The sequence below is a fragment of the Triticum dicoccoides genome, chromosome 2A (assembly GCF_002162155.2).
Source record: "Triticum dicoccoides isolate Atlit2015 ecotype Zavitan chromosome 2A, WEW_v2.0, whole genome shotgun sequence".
In the NCBI taxonomy this organism is placed as follows: domain Eukaryota; kingdom Viridiplantae; phylum Streptophyta; class Magnoliopsida; order Poales; family Poaceae; genus Triticum; species Triticum dicoccoides.
This window is the reverse complement of record NC_041382.1, coordinates 780828823-780852490: the sequence shown is the minus strand read 5'-3', so window position 1 is coordinate 780852490 and position 23668 is coordinate 780828823. Positions and strand designations below refer to the sequence as shown.

The 23668-nt window shown below is 46.8% G+C and overlaps 1 protein-coding gene and 1 pseudogene across 1 annotated transcript; one reads left to right on the top strand and one right to left on the bottom strand.

Annotated features, from left to right (window-relative positions):
• Window positions 1–4192: 4192 nt before the first annotated feature.
• On the top strand, window positions 4193–5216 carry LOC119358460 (annotated as a pseudogene).
• A 545-nt stretch (window positions 5217–5761) lies between these two features.
• Window positions 5762–10694, bottom strand: LOC119357269 (probable receptor-like protein kinase At1g49730). Its single transcript, XM_037624259.1, has 9 exons — window positions 10523–10694; window positions 9471–10022; window positions 9069–9359; window positions 8410–8671; window positions 8279–8331; window positions 8112–8179; window positions 6778–6867; window positions 6600–6684; window positions 5762–6496 (listed from the first exon to the last, which is right to left on the bottom strand). The coding sequence occupies exons 1-9, from the start codon at window positions 10632–10634 to the stop codon at window positions 5952–5954; spliced, it is 2058 nt and encodes a 685-aa protein (XP_037480156.1). The 5' UTR covers window positions 10635–10694; the 3' UTR covers window positions 5762–5951.
• Between the last annotated feature and the right edge of the window lie 12974 nt (window positions 10695–23668).

Sequence of the window (23668 nt, the reverse complement as noted above, 5' to 3'; positions counted from 1 at the left end):
TGCGCAGATTTGGTATTATGCAATATCTTCAAGGAAGTCAAGTGGAACCGTTGAGATCAAAATGTTGAAGCTTGAAATAACAATTTACACTAACCATGATTTGTCTTTTACTTTTATAATGGATATGTTGTTTATTTTGGTGTCATTTTGGTAATCAGACGTACTTTGCTTGCTTAATCAATAAACTATGCTCTTTTCGCGAAAATGGTTCTATAATCTTTTGGTGCAATGCAACTTTGTAAATAAGTTAGTGGATTTAAAAAGCATGCTGGTTAGGTTGGTTTTGATGGAATTGGTGCCGAAGTTGCTTAATCGATAAACTATGCTCTTTTTGCAGAAAAGATTCTATGATCTTTTGGTGCTATGCAACTTTGTAAATTAGTTAGCGGATTTGAAAAGCATGTTGGTTAGGTTGGTTTTGATGAAATTGGTGCTGAAGTGAGTTAAGAGAGGCCAAGTGATTGGTATCTCCGGAATAGGTACAGGGTTTATACAGGTCGCATTGTTTTTAAGAGACAGTCGATGTAAAAATCTAGTGAAAAATCTCTGTAATCAAGATAACAAGATGGTGGATTGAAGGACATACTACTAGTGACATTTCATCCAATCTAGAAGTATCACTTTGTTCACAACTAAAAACGATAGTCTTGTACTTAAGAATTCTTTGACAATTTATTTGCTAGATACATACACTCTAAAGACTCTACCAAGTTTTATAGATATCTAATGATCTTATGTGAAAAGATACAAACATACACACAATGTGATAAGTATTGGCTTCTCTACTTCGCAACGAAATCCGCTACAATTGTAGAGGTTTTTAAACATCCCAAAGTAAACAAAAAATGCTTACACTAAAATATAGTTCCATTTTAGCACCAGAAAATATATTTATAATGGTAAATATTGAAATGGTATGTTAAATATGTAGGCAATATAAATTAGTGTGTTAACACTGTTATTTTTCTTATTATACCTAAACTATATTGTTTAATATATTATATTGAATTATGTATAACAATATAAATAAGATATCTTTTGCGACTAGATAAGTTATCACAAAGTAAAATAGTTCGGTATAAATATGCCAGAACCAAGATTTTGGTTACCGAATGGGACAATGTTTTTCAAGGGGCATAGATGAACACGATTACTAGAAAAATCCTGAGTAAATTTTGAACGAAAATTTTGAATTCAAATTTTTATTTACCAAGCTTCATTACGAGATCCCGGCTTCGATGGGTAAATCACCTGATGAAAGATGAACAAAAGGGTATGATATGGACCTTAAGAATATCTGATTTTCTGTAGGTGATGTGGAAGACCATGCTTCCTGGTATTTTGAAAAATCAGGTGTTTTCACAGTAAAAAGTGCCTACAAGCCGGCGGCAGACCTAAAATCTTCAATTTCGAAGCAGACGTCCAACTCCACGAGCAAGACTGGGGATCGCAGCATGTGAGAATACTTGAATGGAGAACGAAACTGCCAAACAAAATTAAAGTTTTGGCTTAAAGAGTTGCTACGAGTACTTTGGCCACAAAACGGAACAAATACAGAAGAACAGGCACCGACCATGATAATATTTTCATGATCTGTGGCAGAGAGGAGAAAGATGAGATCCATGTTGTACTTACCTGTACAAAGAGTACGGCTATACACCATGCTTTGAGAGAGTGCTGGACCTTGACTAGTGAGAAAAGTTTCAAAAGAACAGGGCAGAACTGACGTCAGGTTCTGTTGGATGTGTGCACAGAAGAAGTGAGAATTAATATCCTTGTGTTGTTCTGGAGATCATGATACCTAAGGGATAATTGCATCCATGGATAAAGTAAAGAAACAATCATAGGAGCGGTAAACATTATTGGGCTTTATTATCCACTTTTATATTATTTTTGGGACTAACCTATTAACCGGAGGCCCAGCCCAGAATTGCTGTTTTTTGCCTGTTTTAGGGTTTCGAAGAAAAGGAATATCAAACAGAGTCCAAACGGAATGAAACCTTCGAAAACGTGATTTTCTCATCAGATAAGATCCAGGAGACTTGGACCCTCCCTCAAGAAAGCCATGAGGTGGTCACGAGGGTGGAGGCCCCCCCCAGGGCGCGCCCCCCTGCCTCGTGGGCCCCTCGAAGCTCCACCGACGTACTTCTTCCTCCTATATATATATCCACATACCCCCAAACGATCGGGGACGGAGCCAAAAACCTAATTCCACCGCCGCAACTTTCTGTATCCACGAGATCCCATCTTGGGGCCTGTTCCGGAGCTCCGCCGGAGGGGGCATCGATCACGGAGGGCTTCTACATCATCATCCAAGCCCCTCCGATGAAGTGTGAGTAGTTTACTTCAGACCTACAGGTCCATAGCTAGTAGCTAGATGGCTTCTTCTCTCTTTTTGGATCTCAATACAATGTTCTCCCCCTCTCTCGTGGAGATCTATTCGATGTAATATTCTTTTTGTGGTGTGTTTGTTGAGACCGATGAATTGTGGGTTTATGATCAAGTCTATCTATGAATAATATTTGAATCTTCTCTGAATTCTTTTATGTATGATTGGTTATCTTTGCAAGTCTCTTTGAATTATCAGTTTGGTTTGGCCTACTAGATTGGTTTTTCTTGCCATGGGAGAAGTGCTTAGCTTTGGGTTCAATCTTGCGGTGTCCTTTCCCAGTGACAGAAGGGGCAGCAAGGCACGTATTGTATTGTTGCCATCGAGGATAACAAGATGGGGGTTTTATCATATTGCATGAAACTATCCTTCTACATCATGTCATCTTGCTTAAGGTGTTACTCTGTTTTTAACTTAATACTCTAGATGCATGCTTGATAGCGGTCGATGAGTGGAGTAATAGTAGTAGATGCAGAATCGTTTCGGTCTACTTGTCTCAGATGTGATGCCTATATACATGATCATACCTAGATATTCTCATAACTATGCTCAATTCTGTCAATTGCTCAAGAGTAATTTGTTCACCCACCGTAGAATACTTATGCTCTTGAGAGAAGCCACTAGTGAGACCTATGGCCCCCGGGTCTCTTTCTCATCATATCAATCTCCATCACTTTATTATTGCTTTGCTTTTACTTTTTACTTTGCATCTCTATACCAAAAATACCAACAATATTATTTATCATCTCTATCAGATCTCACTTTCGTAAATGACCGTGAAGGGATTGACAACCCCTAAGCGTGTTAGTTGCATTGAGCTATTGTTTTTGTGTGGGTACGAGGGACTCGAGCGTAGCCTCCTACTGGATTGATACCTTGGTTCTCAAAAACTGAGGGAAATACTTATGCTACTTTGCTGCATCATCCCTTCCTCTTCGGGAAAATCCAACGCAGTGCTCAAGAGGTAGCACATACCACACATCTAAGCATACTACAAATCCATCCATGACCACTAGATATCAATCCGTGCCGGCATGGAAACAACCCCAAGCATGCTTCAAATTCATCACAACTAGCTACTAAAATATCACAGTCACACAGATCGGAAGATCTATCCCTACCACATGGACAGATCTAGTTAGAACTAGTAGAGACGAGGGGGTGATTGAACTCACAGACTCCATCGGAGGAGCCACGGAGGAGGCGTTGGACACGTCGGAGAAGAGGAGCAGTCAATTTGCCGCCACCGTCAACTGGTCGCCGGAGCAATTGAGCCGCTTACCTCGTTGTCGATGTGGAACAGCGCCAGAGTGAAAGCTCGAGAGGGGGGAATGGTGGCAGCCGCCGCGGTCACCCTGGCTATATAGGGCGACTAAATTGGTAGGCGGTGACACGAAATCGTCCCGCCACTTTTTCGGAGACGCGTGCGAGCTCCTGCCATCTCCCTGCTCGCAGCTGCTCAGCGCCGCGTTCCCCTCCCATGCATCGCTCGAGCCTGGCTCGCTGAAAACTGTCGATTCGGCCGTTCCTGGCAGGATTGGTCGAGCACTACTTTAAGGTTCGTGCGGGCCAAGATTTGATGCGGGCCAGGCAACCAAACAGACAGTTTTCTTCCCGGGCAGGCTTGGCTGAGCCTAATGCGAGCAACCAAACGCATCATTTGTCTCCATCAACCATCAAATTATACGTGCTCTTGTTGCACTACTAAAACCTATATAAGCCAATCGCTAGCCCGGGCGTTCAAGGACAAGTTCAAGTCGCCGGAGCAACAAGACTCGGTCAGGAGGAGGGGCGAGACAAGACATGGACGGGGCCACCAAATCGAGCTCCATCTCCGAGCAGCAAGAGCACGAGATGGACGGAGGCAAACCGCACCCCACGACCTCCGAGCAGCAGATCGTGGACAGGACGACTCCGGCTCCGGCTACGGAGGAGGACGACGCCGATAGTTTTGATGACTGGGACGCCGACGATATTTTCGGCGGCCCGGGGGAAGAGGAGGAGGACGGGACGGGCGAATCCATTTCCAAGCGGCAGATCAGGAGGCTCTGCAAGGATTTGTCGTCGATGCTGGATTACCTGAGGCTGGACATCGAGCCGGCCGCCCCGCTCCGGGGGACGATGGTGGGAGAAGACGACCACGATGAGAAGTCGGCGGCGGCACCGATAATCCCCTCCCTGTTAGAGCAGTTCAAGGATCTGCGCCGCCGCTTTTCCCTTTCAAGGAGTGGTACGAGGAGGAGCAATCTAAGCCGGTGTCGTACGAGGGTCTGGACGAGGAAGAGAAGGCGAGGAAGATGATCAAGGACGAAGAGGAGTTCTTCCACAGCTACCGCCAAGGCACCGAGTTCTCATCCCGCCGCGTCACCTTCACGCAGCAGAGTAAGTCGACGCTGATAAACACCATAATATGCATTTAGCCAGTGAGAGTGATTTTTTTGCTCTAATCCATAGTATATGCAATCAATGCTTTTATTGGATTTTCTTTTTAAGAAACACGGTACAAATGCAGACGCTCATTGTTTTAATTGGATTGATTTGGTCTATTGTGAATGCAGCTACATTGAGCCCCATGCACTTCACCCATTGCACGCCCGGACTGCCCCTACCCTACAATGCCGAGACGGAAGGGGTCAGCCTGCAGGTCTACTCTTTCAAGATCACCGAGATCATGTGCGGCCTGCGTTGGCCGCTCCATGTGTATGGCGTCGTCGCCGCGCGAGACAACTCGGACCGCAAGCGCAACATCATCTTTGATCGGCCAAGGCACCGCAGATGTGGTCATGGATCCTCAAGGCACCGTCGAGGAGGTTATCGACCCCCCTGACATCGTGCTGCTCGATTCTCGGCATTGCGATTGCGGGGAAATGCCAATGGGCAAATATGGTTTCCTCCATCTGTCAAGGCGCTTTGTTTCTGTTCAAGTGCGGAAGGAGAACTCCCAACAATACAAAGAAGCCTACTCGGAGTCGGGTGGCATTGCGGCGCAAGCTCATGTCAAGATCAGGCCCAGGCTTTGCAACATAAGTCGACACACTTGCGACCTCGGTGGCTCTCAGGTGGAGATTACCCTTGCTTGGTCAGCCATTGTTAGGACCGATTTATGTTAGTACAAGTATATGTTTGAATGTTATGGAGTAGGATACTCTTTGCCCTGTTACCTCTATCTATTTCTGTTTTGCCAGTGTTTGTTTTTGTTCAAGTAGGCATTCGTGTATCCCATTTCAACTATTTGTGGGTCGGCTACAAATTTTCAAGTTACGTTGTGTGCCATATTGCAAAGAGAGTATGTTGTGTGGAGTATTTATATCTGAATTTTCAGGCTATGTTGTATGCCAACACACTAACAGGAAAACAAAACTGCATCATGCATGCACAACACAGCACTTCCATAATAATTAAAGAATGTATCCTTCTTTGTATGAACCACCATGCGTCCAGGACACCGATCTGCAGCACCAGATCATCTAACCGATAACACCTCAGCCAATCGACCACGCAAATCAAAGTTTTATCGTGCGGAGGAGCAAAAATTTCCTCTTCAGAAACAGAGACTGGTCGTTCAGAAGGTTTCAGGTGGGGAGTGAGCCTGGCCGCCCTCGAGCAGCATGCTGCGGCTGCAGTAGGACCTCGTCGTGCTCGACGATGAATGCAGGGATCGCATGTCCCCGCCGCAGGGGACGAGCTCGTTGCGGTGGACGCCGGCGCCGCCGCCCCTGCTGCTCCGGCCCGGGTAGAAGCCGCCGTCGGCGTCGTCCATGCCCTCGCCGAAGCTGCCGTTGCCAGGGTCCAGCCGCTCGGAGAACATGCGCAGCACCTGCCTGATGGACGGCCGCTGGCGCCCCTCCCGCTGCGTGCACCACTGGACGATGCCGACCGCCAGGTGCAGCTGGTCCATGTCCACCGTGTCGCGGATCGTCGGGTCCACCAGCTCCGGCGGGATCTCCCCGGACGGCGACATGTACTCCTGCGCCCACTCCACCAGGTTCTTCTTGTCCTGGATCGCCCGCCGCCCGGTGACCAGCTCCAGCAGCACCACGCCGTAGCTGTAGATGTCGCTCTTCTCCGTCAGCTCCTGAGTCACCACGTACTCAGGATCCATGTACCCTGCAGTTCATTCATTGAACAACAATGGTGTATGATTTACTGAATATTAAGGTAACCTGCTAGAAATAGTTTCGTTAGCTGGTTGCTACTGCAAAATTCACACCTGGAGTTCCGCGTATATCTGTGTTGACAGCTTCAAAGCTGATAGCACCGGTTCTCGATGCGTGCGCAAGGCCGAAATCAGCAACCTAAATATACAAGATCGAGGAGAAAATTTTCAGCACGAATCACAACCTAAATGCCATAGAGCTAGAGGTTGTCAGCATGTCACACGAGCGAACCTTGGCAACAAAGTTTTCGTCTAAGAGAATGTTGCTCGACTTGATGTCTCTGTGGCAGAGTGGAGGGTTACAGAAGAAATGGAGGTACTCCTGCAAGAACAAGGACACGTCTTAATCTCAAAATAAAAGAACAAGCACAGGTCAGCATTCACCATCATGCAGAAAAATGTAAAACATCAAAGGAAGTTATCTACAGAAGTTGTGAAATGTCAACTTAACTGACTGAAAAAATGTTTAATCCTGAATTCAAATCCAGGATACAAACAGCACAACACAATATTACTGGCTAGCAAACAAGCTTATCAACAGTGTCTGTCTTCCAACCCCACCCAGAAAGTGAGAAAACAGTAGGCAAGCACTGCCAAAGCCCCATGGTAACATGGTGGGTCCTGGTGGCTAGTGGTACCAAACCAAAGCCCCAGAATTTTTTTGTTTGCTGGGCTAAATACATTTGAACATGTAATCACTAGTCAACTTGCCATCTCAATGACTCAAAGACAGAAAGTGCAAAAGGATATTTATGGAAATGTTAGGCCAAATGGGCCAAAATCAGGTCAACAGTGTCAAATACTCCAATACATAGCTGGACCACAGGCATGGGCATTCTCATACCTGTACAAATGCCTATCCCCTATCGATGAACCAATAATTTCCACATGCCAACAACCGTTGGTTGATCCTGATTCTTGAATGCTACTGTTCAATGGCACCCCTTGAAAATAAACCGGGGGCCAAAATACTGTGCTGTTGTACGCAATAATAGTTCGAGAGATACAGACAGGGACCATCTATCTCTCTTGGAGGGGGCAAAACGCTATCATGTTGTAAATAAGATACTGCATGCTATCAGGCCATCTATACATGCAAATTGATAGGTGTGTCTGAGTAAATAAAAGGCATTTGTAAAGGCTGGCCTAGATCTGAGGGTGGTTGCTCTGAGGAGACAAGGTGGAAGAAGGGTGTCAGCTACAGTTGCTGCACTCGGGCGTGTTGGAGTAATTAATTGTTTTGTTATAATGAGAAACTCCCCTATCTGTACCCTAATTCCTAGCATTCCAGCTTGATACTTTTCATCCATATATAATACAGATTTTAATAGGTGCATTTATAGGAATTAACAGATGCAAGGAACCTACACTGAGAAAGCTGAGGAATGGTGTTCCAAGCTTAAATATCACATAATATGGCTGCTATGGGAATGGAACCTGCAGTATTTGTAATTCAACTTGATGCATGCATGTTGATGATGATTTTCCATATTTTGGCTTAGCATAAAAAAGAATAAGAACTTCATAAGGTAACGGAAACATAGTTATTTACTACGGTGAACCTACCAGAGCATTGGCTACGTCCATTGCGATCTGTAGCCTTGTCTGCCAGCTTAATGCCTTTGTTCCAGATGCTGCAGGAATGCAAATGAGAGCACTTAACAGCAAGTCAAGATATATTTTGAAGGAGAAATATCATATGTACAGAATATCTGAAATTGACAGAATCCTACAGTGCAGGTGATCCTTTAGGCTTCCATTTTCCATGTACTCGTAGACGAGAAACCTGAAACACAGAAACATAAGATGAAAAGTTGACTATGTATGGATATAGCAAATTAAGATGCAAATAAAACACCAGTACCTTTCTTTCCTTTCGACACAGAAGCCCTTTAGGTTCACAAGATGACGATGATGCAACCTAGCCAGGAGCTCCATTTCCCGGCAGAACTCTTCTTCAGCTTGTCTTGAAACCTTGTCCATCCTTTTGACGGCAGCTATAGAGCCATCACTAAACTGAGCCTTGTAGACTGTTCCAAAGCCCCCCTTTCCAATAACCGTGCTGAAATTGTTTGTCGCTTTCGTTGTCTCTTTGTAGCTATACCTCTGAAACATTGGCGACTGACCTGAAGAACAGGGTAAACAGAGTGCTTTCGATCAAACCATAGAAGGACAGTCCATTTTTCCTATCATATTCATGCCCATGCAAAGCCACCAATGGCAATCCACTAAAGTAAAAATTAAGAGGCTTCTCATTTTAGCATTTGTCATTTTTTTCACAACAAGCTTGTGGCAAGTATACATGAATGAGTTGGTTGTTTTATGCAGAACTTCCGAGTCCTATGGCAAGATCAATAGTACAACAGAAAATAAGAACCTAGATAGTAGTTTTCAGGCAGACACCATACATGATGGGCCATACAATGAACAAGTGAACACAGAGTTTATCATTACTAGTTTAAAGAATCTACGTTCATCTGAACTACAGTGTTATATATCTATAACTGAAGCATATGCACTGACCTTCTGCGCATCTCCAGGACTGACCCTGGTGAAATGCATTGTCTGGACTCTGAGCAGACAGCTCAGCATCCCTCAGCTCCTTGTTCTTTCGACGAATGAGCACCACCAAGACGATCTGAAGAAGAATGGCAAGCAATATGACCCCTATCCCTATCCCCGGAACCACCGAAATGTGGTACGGCTTCTGATGCTTCTGTGGCAGTGGAACACTTTTGGTCTTTGGAGCTAAAGAATCACTGGGTACGGTGACATTCGGAGTAGAAGCCGGAGTCGACGTGACAGACACCGTTCCTGGTACACTCCCAAGCGTTAGATACAGAGTTTCAGAACCGACCGGTCACCACTCAAAATGTCAAAATGTTAACAAACAGGAGTAACTTGGTGCAGCAACTGCTGAAATACCTGGGAAGGTGGTGATCCCCTGAACACCGAAGAAGCAGGTGAGGATATCGTCGTAGGAGAGCACGCCGTGCTGCGTCGCGAGCGTGACGAACACCGCGCTGCGGCACGCGCTGAGCGCGACGTTGTCGTCGGACCCGATGAGCCGGCGGAGGTACACGATGCCGTAGTTGAGGCATGTCTTGCAGGTGATGTCAAGGGAGAGGGGCCCCCTGCAGCTGCCGATGACGTCGTTGAAGCTGGGGGACTGCATCATCTCCAGCACGGTGTTGCGGCCGGCGCACTGGTAGTCGACCCTGATCTTGGGGCCGAGGCCGCAGAAGACGGCGGCGTCGGTGGCGATGCCCCGCAGCCTGAAGGTGTCGGACACGGCGCTGAGGCACATCTCGGAGAAGGCCGGCGGCACCCCCAGGCGGCCCGTGGCGTTGGCGTAGCGCGCGATGGAGGTGGCCACGAAGGCGTTGATGTAGCGGCAGCACGCCGCCCGCTGCGACCCGTCGGAGCACGCCGCCGCCGCCGTGGTGAAGTTGGCCCAGCTGAAATCCAGCGGGCATCCTGGGGACAGTGAAGATCCTCGTTAGTAACAAATGTACTGATAAAATGCCCCCAGATTACTGCTCGTACTGAACTGAATCGGCCATGCGACGAGCTACGGAAAATGTACTGGCGAACGGTACTGGACGAATGCCCCCAAATCATTGGTCGCGTTGAGCCGGCCATACGAGGTGGAATGTGCGGTTCTCTGGTACAATGGAAATGCATAGGTGGTGGATTCATCCGTGCACGGCGCGTACGGCGGAGGCCGGAGCTTGGCAAGAAGTGGTTTGGGGGGGATCGAATCGGGCGGCGGCGCTAGCTAACCGAATCACAGGCCACGGCGAAGCGCGGCGGATCACATTCGAGCTCCTAGTAGCTAGAATAAACGCCGCGTTCTGAACCCTCGGGCACCAGGAAACCGGCACCGCCGTGGAGGGATCACCCCAGGAGCAGCGGCCGCGGACGAGCTAGGAGCAGCTGGGGGGAGGGGAAGGAAGTGGGCGAATGAGCGGACTGACCTCCGACGGCATCTGCGGCGGGGCTGGGGGAGAACCAGCACGGGGCGGAGAACGCCAGCAGCAGGAGTGCCGGCGGGGCGAAGGCGGCGGCGGCGGCGGGGCGGCGGCGCATTTTGCGGGAGTGGAGTGGGGAGTGAGTGGGGGAGTGGAGTGCGGAGGAAGACTTGGGATTTTGGCTGGGGGCGGCGGGGCTGAGGCGAGGAGTGCGACAATGATTTTTCTTGGGTTTTGGCCCGTGACCAAAAAGCCCTCACTCGCCCCGGGGGCTGGGGTTTGGGGTCGGTCCTCCACGCTTGCTGCCCATTGCTGTCCGGCTCAGGTGGTACGAAAAAATGTTTCAGATATGGTCCTTCAATCAAGGGCAAACATGTTGTTTATTTACCTCATGTTCAAATGCTAGTGTCAAAAGACAAGCTCATGTTCAAATGTTAGGCCTCTTTTGATTCATAGGATAGGAAAATTATAGGAATATGAAAGTCATAGGAAATGAGATGACATGTATCTCAAATCCTATGAGTAGGAATAGGAAAGGAGATGCTCTTTGATTCACATTATAGGATTTTTTTTCCATTGAGTCTAGGCTAATGTTTATTTTTCCTATGAAATGTGAAGGATAGGAAGAATTCCTTCACAGAAATAGGATTCCATTCCTACAAACCAAAGGGCTCTAAAGGAATTTTTCCTATAGAAATCCTATCCTATGAAATTCCTATCCAAAGGAGGCCTTAGTCATCTTTTACATGGTATGAAAATTAAAATTGAAACCGTATGGTATTTAGAGTGCGAACCCTCCAGTCATCCCTTCCATTGTCGTCCTAGTGACCGGTCGGCCCATTTCGTCCCTCGCCTCCTGTTCGTCCCAATCCTACCTTGATATAGTTATCGATGTGGCCAATGGCAATATATTGGCCCATCACTATTAGAGCACGCGGGGAGGGGGCATTCGGTCGTTGGGCGTCACACGTCAACACCAATGGCGTATGTGTGTATGCGCCAAGAACCATGTTGTTGATGGCGTCGTCGCCTTGCCAGCGGTGAGCCCTCCCCTCTTTCTTGATCCTCCTCTTTTCCCTCTTGCTCATCCTTTCGTTGCTCATCTATGTTACACCAATGGGTCATTAGTGTTACACGACCAAACTTCAGATCGATGGTGGAGCCAGCTCAATAGAGCTCTGGAAAGATACCAAGGCTCCTGGCCGTCGGTCGTTTGCCCGTGGAAAAGCTCGCTATTATTTCAAGGAGAGACCACATGCAGTGCCTGAGCAGCTAGCCGGAGTATCCGGGTGGATACGGAATTTAATTAATTTATGCGAAAGGAGGACAATAAAATTTTAATTGGTATATAGTTAAGCGTGGTCAGTCCCTGTACTAAAACAGCATGTTGTACTATGCGAAATTCGGAAGACCTGTGTGAATCAGCCATAGTACTTTGAAGAAGTTTTATGTTGCCATGATCTTGGTTGGGATAATTTGTTGCGGTGTTTTCTTGTGTTGTTGTTGTGGTCCATATAGTTTAACAAACGTCTTGAATCATATATATTCTTTTTAAGAAACTTAGATAGATTAATTCTTGGCTTATTTAGCCTGAATTGTCTCAAGATCGTTACAAGCCAAATAGGAGCCACCGGTCGAACTCCATGTAGTTTGAGCTCGCTCGAAAGATAAGTTGAGCCTAATCTAACCATTTGAACTCGACTTGTTTGCAGCCCTACATGCTTCCGCCCAAACGAGGGAAACACAAGGAGAGGGGGCCGGGTATGCGAAACAGTCCTCAAATTTTACGTTATGAACAATAAAATAAAATAAAAGACAGAAAAACAAATTCAAAGAATTATGCTTTTTATTACATACATTGCTTAGTTTTATTTCTTTGTGCAAATTTTCGTGATGAAATCACATTCATGGAGGTCTGAGAAAAAATAACAAAAACCAGCAATCCAAATGCTTTCAAAATTACTCTTTTCAGAGCATCAGTTTTGTTTTTTGTCTTTCAGAGCATTAGGAATGTTCTTTCTCCATAAAAACGTGCACGTCTGTAAAACATTCAACAATGATATCTGCCAAAAAAATTCAAAACATGTTAAAATATTTACATTTTTTTACTGTTTATTACGATGCATTTGAACTCAGGAGCAGATACTCGGCGTCCAGGGAAAATGTGAGCTTGTGCTGTTGGAAATATGAGCAAATTACTACAAGATTTAATCCGAATAAACAGAAGATAAATCATGACCACAGTAGCAGAGATTAAACTAATCATGCGAAGGGTAGACGTCTGCCTGACTATATAGTGCGGGCCGGGTAGGTCGTGGGAGTAAACCCCACGTCCGAGTCATCACGATCCAAAAGAGCTCACTCATGCTCATACAAGTGGTAGAAGAGCTCACCTTATAAAGAGGTGCAACTCTCTCTCAACTTCCGGGGTGGGACTAAACTTTAGCCTTACTCACTCCACTCACATGTGTGCATTAATGGACCAAGAGAATTTCAGAATTTTAATTAAGCTTTGTGCCAAAGGCCTACTAGCAAAATTCCAACATATGCTAGTAGTACAGGGTTCAAAGTTGAACCCAAAATACAATGGGGCCTGGTTCATAGGTGGTAGCTCACGCCTTAACTAACTGAACTTGGGCCAGGACTACAGGGTTCATCTTACAGAAATTAAGGAGGAACAGGTGCTGAACCCAAAGGAGTACGTACTTTGGTAATGGTAGTAGGAGTGAAGCAAGGAGAGGGGAGTGAGCGTCATGGCAGGGATGTGGGGCGTGAGTGGAGTCAGCGGCGCCATGGCTGCTAGCCTGGTAGTAGTAGTACTACTCCTATCTTTAATTAATTTTGGAAGTAAATCAGCTAGTAGTAGTAAAAGAATGGAGGTAAAGCCGGCCGATCCCGTTCCCCAAATTAATGCTGAGCAGCGCCACCGGTCCAGCGGTCTAGTCGCCCGCTCTCGGTTGGTCGTGCTCTTGGGAGCATAAATCAATGCGCTCTCAGCGTTTGCACCAGCATTTATGAGGCCAAACTCCATCGTGCGATCCTATCTTGTCAGAAGAATAGTGCGGCACAACATGCAGCCCCAAACGGATAAATGTCCGGATTACGTCTATTTTTTATTCATTCCCGGTCCAAACTTGCGCCGAGTTTGGGGTGAAACGGACATCGCGCGGACAGGCTCGCCGCACGCCCTTGTCCTCCCGTGGCCCGCCTGTCGGGGACACTATCAGTCCCTTCGCTTCCAACGCCTCCACTCCCTCTCCCCATCCCGCCCTCCGCCGACGCCGCCACTATTCTCCGGCCGCCTCCTCACTGCGCAGGCCACGGCCGTCCATACCAAACCACGTCTTGACATGGCCGCCAAGACGCCCGTGCTGTCGTCGTAGTTTTGGCCATCGATCGGAGGAGGTTTGGCTGTCGTCGCCGTAGCCGGTGGCAGAGGGGATACGACCGCCGGCGACGTACCACGGCGGCCGCGGCAGCTTTCGACTAGAGCTCCAGAGCGGTCAGTAGCCGGCCGCCAACCACCCCTGCTGTGTCGAGGTGATCATCGCGGCCTCTTTGCCACCACGATCGTTGTTAGAATAAATCCGAGGCATACCGTCAATCATCCGAGGACCAAGCAATCACATGAGCACAACACCGAGATTTGTTAACGAGGTTCACCGATATGGCTACATCCCCGGGGCCTGACTACGAGCGCTCCTCCCCGTGACACCGTCACAATACCGCACACCGGCCACCCGGACGCCGGCACACGCCGCCGGCTCCCCCTTGCGTGCATGTGCTATTATGTTGGCATATGTTACATCGTGTGTCTACCCCTGCTATATATGAGAGGCCTAGGATACAAGTGTCCTACTAGGACACGGCTCCATATCCTATCTAAACACAATATCACTCAGAGTCCAACTGTAACCTAACTTGTACACAATATTCGACACAACTCTAACAATCGCAAGGTATTCGACAGTTTGCCCACAAAGGTATGGACAGCGGAGATGCGTTTTTCTTCCACCACTTCATTTGTTCATCGGACGATTCGTCGTCGGATGATGAAGATCTTGTGGTGGCTGCACTGGTTGTTCACGACCACATTCAACGACAGCTTCCTCGGTACAGGGGGTCACTCCCTGGCCGTGCTCCCAACCTGAACCGCAACAGGGAGAGAGACCACGCGCTGCTCTATGCCGATTACTTTGCCAACACCCCGCTCTTCAAGCCGGATAAATTCCGTCGCCGTTTTCGAATGGAAAGGCATGTGTTCAATCGTATCCGAGAGGGAGTGATTACTCATGACCCATACTTCGAGTGCAAGACGGATGCCCTTGGCAAGCTTGGATTCTCCTCGTACCAGAAATGCACCGCGGGCATCCGCATGCTTGCCTATGGACTTCCAGGCGATCTGGTGGATGAGCATGTGCGTATGAGTGAGACAACATGTCTGATGTCAATATACAGGTTCTGCCAGGCTGTGATCGAGGTGTTTGGCCTGGAGTACTTGAGGCAGCCAACTGCCGCTGATACAGAGAGATTGTTGGCGACCAACGCAGTTAGAGGCTTTCCTGGCATGCTTGGCAGCATAGATTGTATGCACTGTGAGTGGAAAAACTGTCCATTTGCTTGGAAGGGCCAGTACAAGGGGCATGTCAAAGCATGCACTGTCATATTAGAAGCGATGGCTTCGTAGGATCTTTGGATATGACATTCTTTCTCCGGCATGGCAGGTTCTCACAATGATATCAACATGCTGCAGCGTTCTCCAGTCTTCGCAAGGCTTGCAGAAGGCCACTCCCCACCTGTCAACTTTGAGATCAACGGCCGTCAGTACAATAAGGGATACTATCTAGCTGATGGTACATATCCTCAGTGGTCAACTTTTGTGAAGACAATCTCGAAACCCCAAGGTGAGATGAGAAAGAGATTTCCCTAAATGCAAGAGAGTGCTAGAAAGGATGTGGAACGTGCTTTTGGTGTGCTTCAATCCCGGTGCGTATCGTTCGAAACTCTGCACTGTCATGGGATGAAACGAAGCGTTGGAAGGTGATGACTGCTTGTGTGATCATGCACAACATGATTGTCGAGGACGAGCGTGATGAGAGTATCTTCGACCAAGGATTTGATTATCAAGGTGAAAATGTTGAGCCCCTGCATCAAGAACCAACCACATTTGAATAGTTTGTCCAAATCCATCATGAGCCGCGTGATTGGCACACTCATTCGGATCTTCAAAATGACTTGGTTGAGCACGTGTGGGATCACATTGGCAACCAATAGATGTATTGATTTATTTTATGTTCATTCAAGACAATTTTGATTTGGTTGTAAAACTATTTTATTAGAGACAATTTCAATTGGGTTGTAAAACTATTTTTATTTTCAGACAATTAATATTTGAACATGCAAACTAGTTTTGATATGAAAATATGGGCATTTTTTGCCCTGGCGGACATGATAGGGCAAACGGATGCGGCCGCGCGCTGGGCGCACGGCCACCGCATCCCAGGACAGACCCGGACACAACCCCATCGTCCTACCCAAAGGAACAAAATCCGTCCAAACCGAACAACCGTTTGAGGTCGCGTGGTGAAGTTGGCCTAAGCCGCGCGCTTATTGCATCTCCAACCACATTTGGATGTAAAAACGGCCGTTCGGCTGATTTCTACTTACAATGATTCTAATTACAAAATAGTGGAACGCTAAATAGACACTCCAGGTACCTTGACACAACAGGAAAAATAAATAAAATTATCAAGGGTTATCGCTAGGAATCATCTCGGAGAAGTCCTGGTTTCATCGTGGAATTTTATTCGTGTGTGCTCCGGAGTGGACGAAGCAAAACTTCGTGCGTGTCTTGCTGGGATATACATACGTTGGTATCACTCTTCTCAAACCAATTATTTTGGAAACCGGCTGCTCTTTTGCTGCATCTTTTCTTGCAAAAGAAACTTTTATCAGGTCTCTTTTGGTGGATCTAAAAAAGGAAGCAATCGACGCTTCTAAGTTTATTGAGGATCTCAAGATTGTTAAGCTTGACAGGCAGGCTAACAGGACGGCGCATGAGATAGCTAAATTTAGTTTTGATAGCAGGTCCGATGGTGTGCTTTGTAATACTGTTCCGCCCTTCGTGGCTAACTATGTAATGAACGATTGTAAGACTTGTTATTTGATCAATATATGGGTGGATTTTTCGGGAAAAAAACTGATTAGAAAATAAAAAAACTGTGGATAATTCACTTTCAAAGCACTACACCAACACTAGTCGGGGAAAAAAACTGCGTTGGCCTGACCGGTGGTCGCGGGTGCCGCCGGATCCAGATCGGATCCATCTGGATCCTTTCTTTGGACTCCGTCGGCCGCCACGGGGTGGTGATGATCGTCGCTGGCCACGTCGGATGGTTGGATTCGGCGTCTGGAGATCTACAAGGAGTTCTTCTCGATCCTCCTTTCTGGTGGGTTGAGCCCCATGGCTCTTTCATCTTCGCGGGTTTCGGATCGTGGCTTGCCGGATCTGGAGTACACGGAGGTTTGGTGGCATAGGATGGGGACCGGAGGAAACTTTGGTCGGCGTGTTCGGCCCGGCATCGGCGACGTCACTTGACGACGTTACCCTTCCTGTAGGTGAAGCCGAGGTCCCCCCTATCCACCCCCGAACCCCTCCTGGACGAAAGTCCAAAATTCAGTCTGGATTGGGCGGCAGCGGCGTCCTGCGCGTCGTATCCTCCATGGAGGCGCCGTCTTGGGAGGAACTGTTGTTTGGGGGAGAGATGTTGTGGATGATGGGCTCCGAGTAGCTCCAGCAGTGGCGATGGTGTGGAGGTTGCCAGGTGGTGCAGCGTTGTATCTACCGCGTCATTGACGACGAGTGGTGGCGGCATGGTGCAGCTGCATATCGACGACGGATGCGACTGTATGGACGAGCGCAGGGTGGTCGAGCTGTCTGGCGCCATGGTGGCATCGACGGCAGGCCTGGCAAGGTCTGTGCGTCAGTACCTGCTCTGGAGATGGATCGGTGGAAGAAGGCGGCGGCAGTCTCGGTGAGTGCGCCGGACCGGCGTGTGACCCAGTCCCGATATGTGGCTAGGATGGGGCATCCGGCATTAGATGTTAGGATTTGGTGCGATGTCTGTTTGGTATTAGGCTCGGACATTCGGCACCACTGCATCAAGGGGGTAGGAGTAGCGATAGGTGTTGCCTAGATGGTGGCTTCGGGCTTACTGATGTACTACTTTGTAAGGTCTTTTGTGCTTAATAATTAATAAAGTGGACGTATGCATCGTCCAGATGTAGAGGCCGGGGGTGCATCCTCCTTTTCTAAAAAAACACCAACACTAGTCTGGGATGATCAGAGTTAAACAACTGAAACATCAGAGACACTACTACACTGTAATCCAAACATAAACAAAGGCCTAGAGGAAATACATTCCAAACGGGAAAATTCAGTTACCTAACTCTGAAAATTACAGTGTACAATCAGAAAGAATTACGTAGACTAAACTCTGCAATCACTTAGGTTTTTACTTAGTATAAACCTAAGTTAGGTTTTTACTTAGTATAAACCTAAGTAAAAACCCTAAGTAAAAATGTCAATGATCAGCTGCTAAGAAAATACCTTATATTCTTCATATTTTTGCTGCTTACTGACATTACATTAATCATATTGGTAGGTGTAGAGCAAGCAAAGACCAATAATTAAAGATGATCTACTCTCAGTGTCACCAGAAGATCTCGTACTAAATGTGAGTTGCAATATCCAGAAATGACAAACAAAAACTGCATCCAAAAAAACTGGGAACATATGTATGAAAAAGTTGACAATCTATTGCACGAATCATTTTCATTTACTGCGCTCCTACAATCTGACATCATATACAAGGTAAAAGCAACAACTACAATGCAAAAAAAGCAAATAGCATAGATCATTTAAGGTGCTCTGTTAGTACCTGAAATGAACTAAAAGAGGAGAAAAGAAATTCATCCTGATGCTTGCAGGTACACTCAGGAAATGGCCTTACAAACATGTATCAACAAAGTGAGGGAGACTCCAGGGAACAAGCAGATAGGAACAATAGCTCAGGAAAGGACACAAATGTAAGTGGATACCATGCTGAAAAAATACAAAGAAAAAAAGTAAGCTGTAAATGAATAACAATGAATAAATTAACTTACTCTGCAGACATGGCAAGAAATGCATCAAGATGATTCAACAGCCGAAGAAGCAGCAGCAGAAGCTAATCCCTGGGAGTCAACCCTGTTTGAGAACATGAATATAGAGCAGGTAAGATGTAAAAAAATCATGAGATCCAAGTATATATTGTAGATCATAACTTGTTAGAAAATTAAATCTAACACAAGAAGAGAAAAAATATAGATGAATGATGATGTTGATCCTAGAGCAACAACAAACACCGACAAAAATCAAAACAATCAATAAGAAAGGGGAGAACTAGACACTTACAAGAACAACATGAAGGTAATGCCTTCCTCGATGAAGATGACATTGAAAAGTTCCTACAAAATGAAGAAGATGCAGCATCAGAGGGCAATGTGATGAACACTAGCAACAATTTCAAGCCACAACTTTTATTGGCATCCTTGTTAAGCAACAATTTGATCATAATACTAAGTTATCCTGGTTTATTCTCTTTTCTTTGTTTCCCCATGATCATATCACATTGTGTCTTGACAAACGATGATGGATACAATAATACCAAGTGGGCCAGAAGAGTATATCTCCATCGTCGGATGAGAAAATCTCAGTCTTGAACTATTGAGTCCCTAGACATTCTTTTCCTATGTACCCAAAAGTTGTCCTGATAATCACCTTGTTACGGGAACTGTTTGACAACCGCAACGCAAACGTCTGGCATGAAGGTACTCGATATTCTCATGGTCTAAGGGCATGATTATAGTCGGCATCCTTGTTATTTTAATAAAGCCAATTGATCAGAAAAACGACATCATCGTGCAACACATGAGCTAGTCTTTAGAGGCAAGACTATGGAACTACTTTGTGTTTATGTTTCCCATATGCAAATGTGTATTTCTCTAAATCTCATATTCAAGAACCATTTCAATTTTAGCACGGAAATATAAAACATTAATTACAAATATGGTAATATATAATAATATTTATTATTACCTCTAGCCCATATTGCCAAAATAGAGTTGCTCTAATGTCCAAAGGCTCGTGCTCATTTATGCAAAAGAGAGGTAACCCTAAAAGTTTTATGAGAAAGAGGTAACCCTAAATAGTACATGGCCCAACCCGAACCAACTAATCATTTTTCTTTCCTTCGTCAACGATGCCATGGAGAGCCGTGTCGTCCATGCGTTATGCGAGTCACTGTGAGAACAGTTGCCGGTGACACTGTGGTCGGCCATAGCATCCCTATCTCGAGTTTGGTTGTTGTCCCGTTCAAATGGGACTCAAAATGGAAAGGCCCCCCACCCACACCCATGAACCTGGTTCTTGTCTACGCCACCGACGCCACATCTAGTTGCGTCCCCCACCCCCACCTTCTCCGCGCGAGGTCCTTGCTCGGCCTCGCCGGAGACACCATGGCCGGACGCGTTGCCTTGGTCTCAGCCTTGGCACGCTCTCTCTTGACTGTCCAAATTTAGTTTTCAAGTAACTCATAGACATCAAATCCAAGGAAAATGTAAGACAATAAGTTTTGGGGAACCAGCACAACCCTCTAGGGGTGGCTTATCTCATTATATATAATGGTTGTGTTACAATATGTACCATATACGTACATAGGTACAGAAGCTATACATAGTCTAACACCCTCCCTCAATCTTAGCCACTTTCTAAAGAACTGAGAAGGGTAAGATTGCGCCTACAAGCCTTAAACTGTGGCAGCGGTAAAGGCTTAGTGAAGATGTCTGCAAGTTGATCCTTAGATGAGATAAACTTGATCTGGAGTTGCTTCTGTGATACACGTTCCCGTACAAAGTGATAGTCAACTTCAATGTGTTTCATTCGGGCATGAAATACTGGATTTGCAGAAAGGTATGTAGCACCGATGTTATCACACCAAAGAATAGGAGGCTGTGGTTGAGACAAACCCAACTCCTGAAGCAAAGACTGCACCCAAATAATCTTTGCAGTAGCATTAGCCACAGCCTTGTACTCAGCTTCAGTACTGCTACGTGACACAGTAGCCTGTTTCCGAGCACTCCAGGCGATCAAATTAGAGCCAAAGAATACTGCATAACCCCCCGTGGATCGCCTGTCATCTGGGCTACCAGCCCAATCTGCATCAGAGAAGGCCGAAAGGACCCGAGAGGAAGTCGGCCGAATATGCATACCAAATGTCAGGGTGAACTGAACATAACAAAGAATGCGTTTAACAGCAGCCCAATGAGTATCTCTGGGAGCCTGAAGATACTGACAAACCCTGTTAACAGCATAAGAGATATCTGGTCTCGTGATCGTCAAGTACTGAAGTCCACCAACAATGCTCCTGTACTCTGTGGCATCCGCAGGAGACAAAAGCTCACCATCAACAGCTGTTATCTTGTCGGTAGATGACATGGGTGTGGTGGTCGGTTTGCACTTCAGCATGCCAGCTCTCTGTAACAACTCCAAGGAGTACTTCTTCTGCGTAAGGACAAGACCAGTAGCACGAGAAGTGACCTCAACTCCAAGAAAGTAGTGAAGCTTCCCAAGATCTTTGACCGCAAAATCAGCACCAAGAGAGCAGACAAGAGCATCAGCAGCATACTGAGAAGAGCTGACAAGGATAATATCATCGACATATACCAAAAGATACATAGTGACTTCTGGCTTCTGTAGAAGAAATAACGAAGTGTCAGCAGTAGACGGCACAAACCCATGAGCACGAAGGGCAGAGGCAAGGCGGGCATGCCAGGCACGAGGAGCTTGCTTCAAACCATATAGTGCTTTGGAAAGACGACAGATATAGTCAGGACGATCAGGATCAGAGAAACCAGGCGGCTGTTTCATATAAACCTCTTCCTCTAAAAATCCATGTAGAAAAGCATTCTGCACATCAAGTTGACGAAGTGACCAACCACGAGAAACAGCAATGGAGAGAAGAAGCCGAATAGTGGTAGGCTTGACGACAGGACTGAAGGTGTCCTCATAGTCAAGACCATGATGCTGCCGAAAATCGCGAGCAACAAGTCGCGCTTTGTAACGCTCAATAGATCCATCCGAATGCTTCTTCACTTTGATACCCATTTTGAGTCAATAACATTTACCCGTGGTGGTGGAGGAACGAGAGTCCATGTCTTGTTACGAAGAAGAGCATGAAACTCCTGCTCCATAGCCTCTCGCCAATGTGGAATGTGCAGGGCAGCCTGATATGAGCGAGGCTCAGAAGATGGATCCGCAATAGCAGCAGCCAAACAAGCAGCCAACCAAGCAACCGTACCATCCTTACGTTCCTTAGGTTTGAAAATGCCACTGCGACTGCGTGTATGTGGTCGGGACACAGGAACCACCGAGGTCGACGGAGCAGCCTGCAACGGGCTGGAGGACGGCGACGTTGACGAGTCAGCCGGTGACGAGGAGCCAGTCACGGTAGCCTCAGACTCGGTTGGCGAAGAAGGCCGACCCACCGGCGAAACCGGCAGAGCAGACGAAGCAGCTGGCGACTCCGGCATCACAGACCGGGTCGATGGCGAGCTCGGCATAGTGGGCCGTGGCGCGGCCGGTGTTGCGGGCCGATCCGCTGATGAAGGCGACGTGAGGACCCGAGCCGCGGGCGAAGACGGCGTGACGGGCCGAGCTGCGGGCGACTCGTCGGCCGCTGGCGAAACGGACCGAGCAGTGGAGATGCTCGGCGCGACGGGCTCGTCGGGTGACCATGCATGGGCACGCGAATCGATGCCATGCAACATAGGGCGATCGACGTGCCCACCAGAAGACGACGATGATGATGGTGAATCCTCCAACAGCTCCAAACGAGCTCCACGTCCGGTTCCTGCACCATGGTTAGGTAACAGCAAAGGAGAGTATGCAACATCATCAAATTGGTCAGAAGCAACAGAGGATGAATGCAGGGATGGTGGTTCGACAGTGGACACAGGAAGGTTGGCAAAGGGAAAAACATGCTCATCAAACACGACGTCCCGAGATATATAGACATGATTAGTGGGAACATGAAGACATTTGTAACCTTTATGAAGAGAGCTATAGCCAAGAAAAACACACTTCTTAGAACGAAACTCAAGCTTGCGCTTGTTATATGGACGAAGATGCGGCCAGCAAGCACACCCAAATACCTTGAGAAAGGTATAATCAGGTTGTTCATTAAGGAGAACCTCAATGGGAGTCTTCATGTTTAAAACACGAGTAGGAGTACGGTTGATGAGAAAGCATGTAGTGGTGAAAGCATCACTCCAAAACCGAAACAGAACAGATGCATGGGCCAAAAGAGTAAGACCAGCTTCAACAATATGACGATGCTTACGTTCGACTGAACCATTCTGCTGATGTGTATGTGGACATGCTAAACGATGAGCTATCCCAAGCGACTGAAAGAAAGAGTTGAGGTTGCGATACTCGCCCCCCCAGTCTGACTGGACATGAATAATTTTGTGCTTGAGAAGACGTTCAACATGTTTTTGAAACTGAACAAAAATATCAAACACATCAGATTTGCGTTTAATAAGGTAAAGCCAGGTAAAGCGACTATAAGCATCAACGAAACTGATATAGTAATTATGACCACTGACAGAAGTCTGAGCAGGACCCCATACATCTGAAAACACAAGTTCTAAAGGATGTTTCACCTCACGACTGGACTCCGAAAAAGGAAGTTGATGACTCTTCCCCTGCTGACAAGCATCACACACTGCTACATCTTTATGACTAGACAAACTAGGAAGCTCATGACGACGCAAAATATGACGGACAATAGGTGTGGCCGGGTGACCAAGACGAGCATGCCACTGTGACGGAGAGACCCGAACTCCACTGAAAACACGAGCGACACCAGGATGCTCCAGACGGTAGAAGCCCTGGCACAACCGCCCACTAAGAAGAATGTCCCTCGTGCCCCGATCCTTAATAAAAAGATCAAAAGGGTGAAATTCACAAAGCACATTATTATCACGTGTGAGTTTAGGAACTGAAAGAAGATTACGGGTCACAGATGGAACTCGAAGAACATTGCGAAGCTG

What these genes read in the sequence shown, in the direction of transcription:
- LOC119357269 (XM_037624259.1), bottom strand. Translation starts at nt 10,634, where the DNA reads ATGCGCCGCCGCCCCGCCGCCGCCGCCGCCTTCGCCCCGCCGGCACTC. An exon ending in GGGGATCACCACCTTCCCAG is followed by an intron (nt 9,360 to 9,470) that starts GTATTTCAGCAG and finishes GGAGTGTACCAG; the next exon opens with GAACGGTGTCTGTCACGTCG. An exon ending in TGGACGTAGCCAATGCTCTG is followed by an intron (nt 6,868 to 8,111) that starts GTAGGTTCACCG and finishes TTGTTCTTGCAG; the next exon opens with GAGTACCTCCATTTCTTCTG.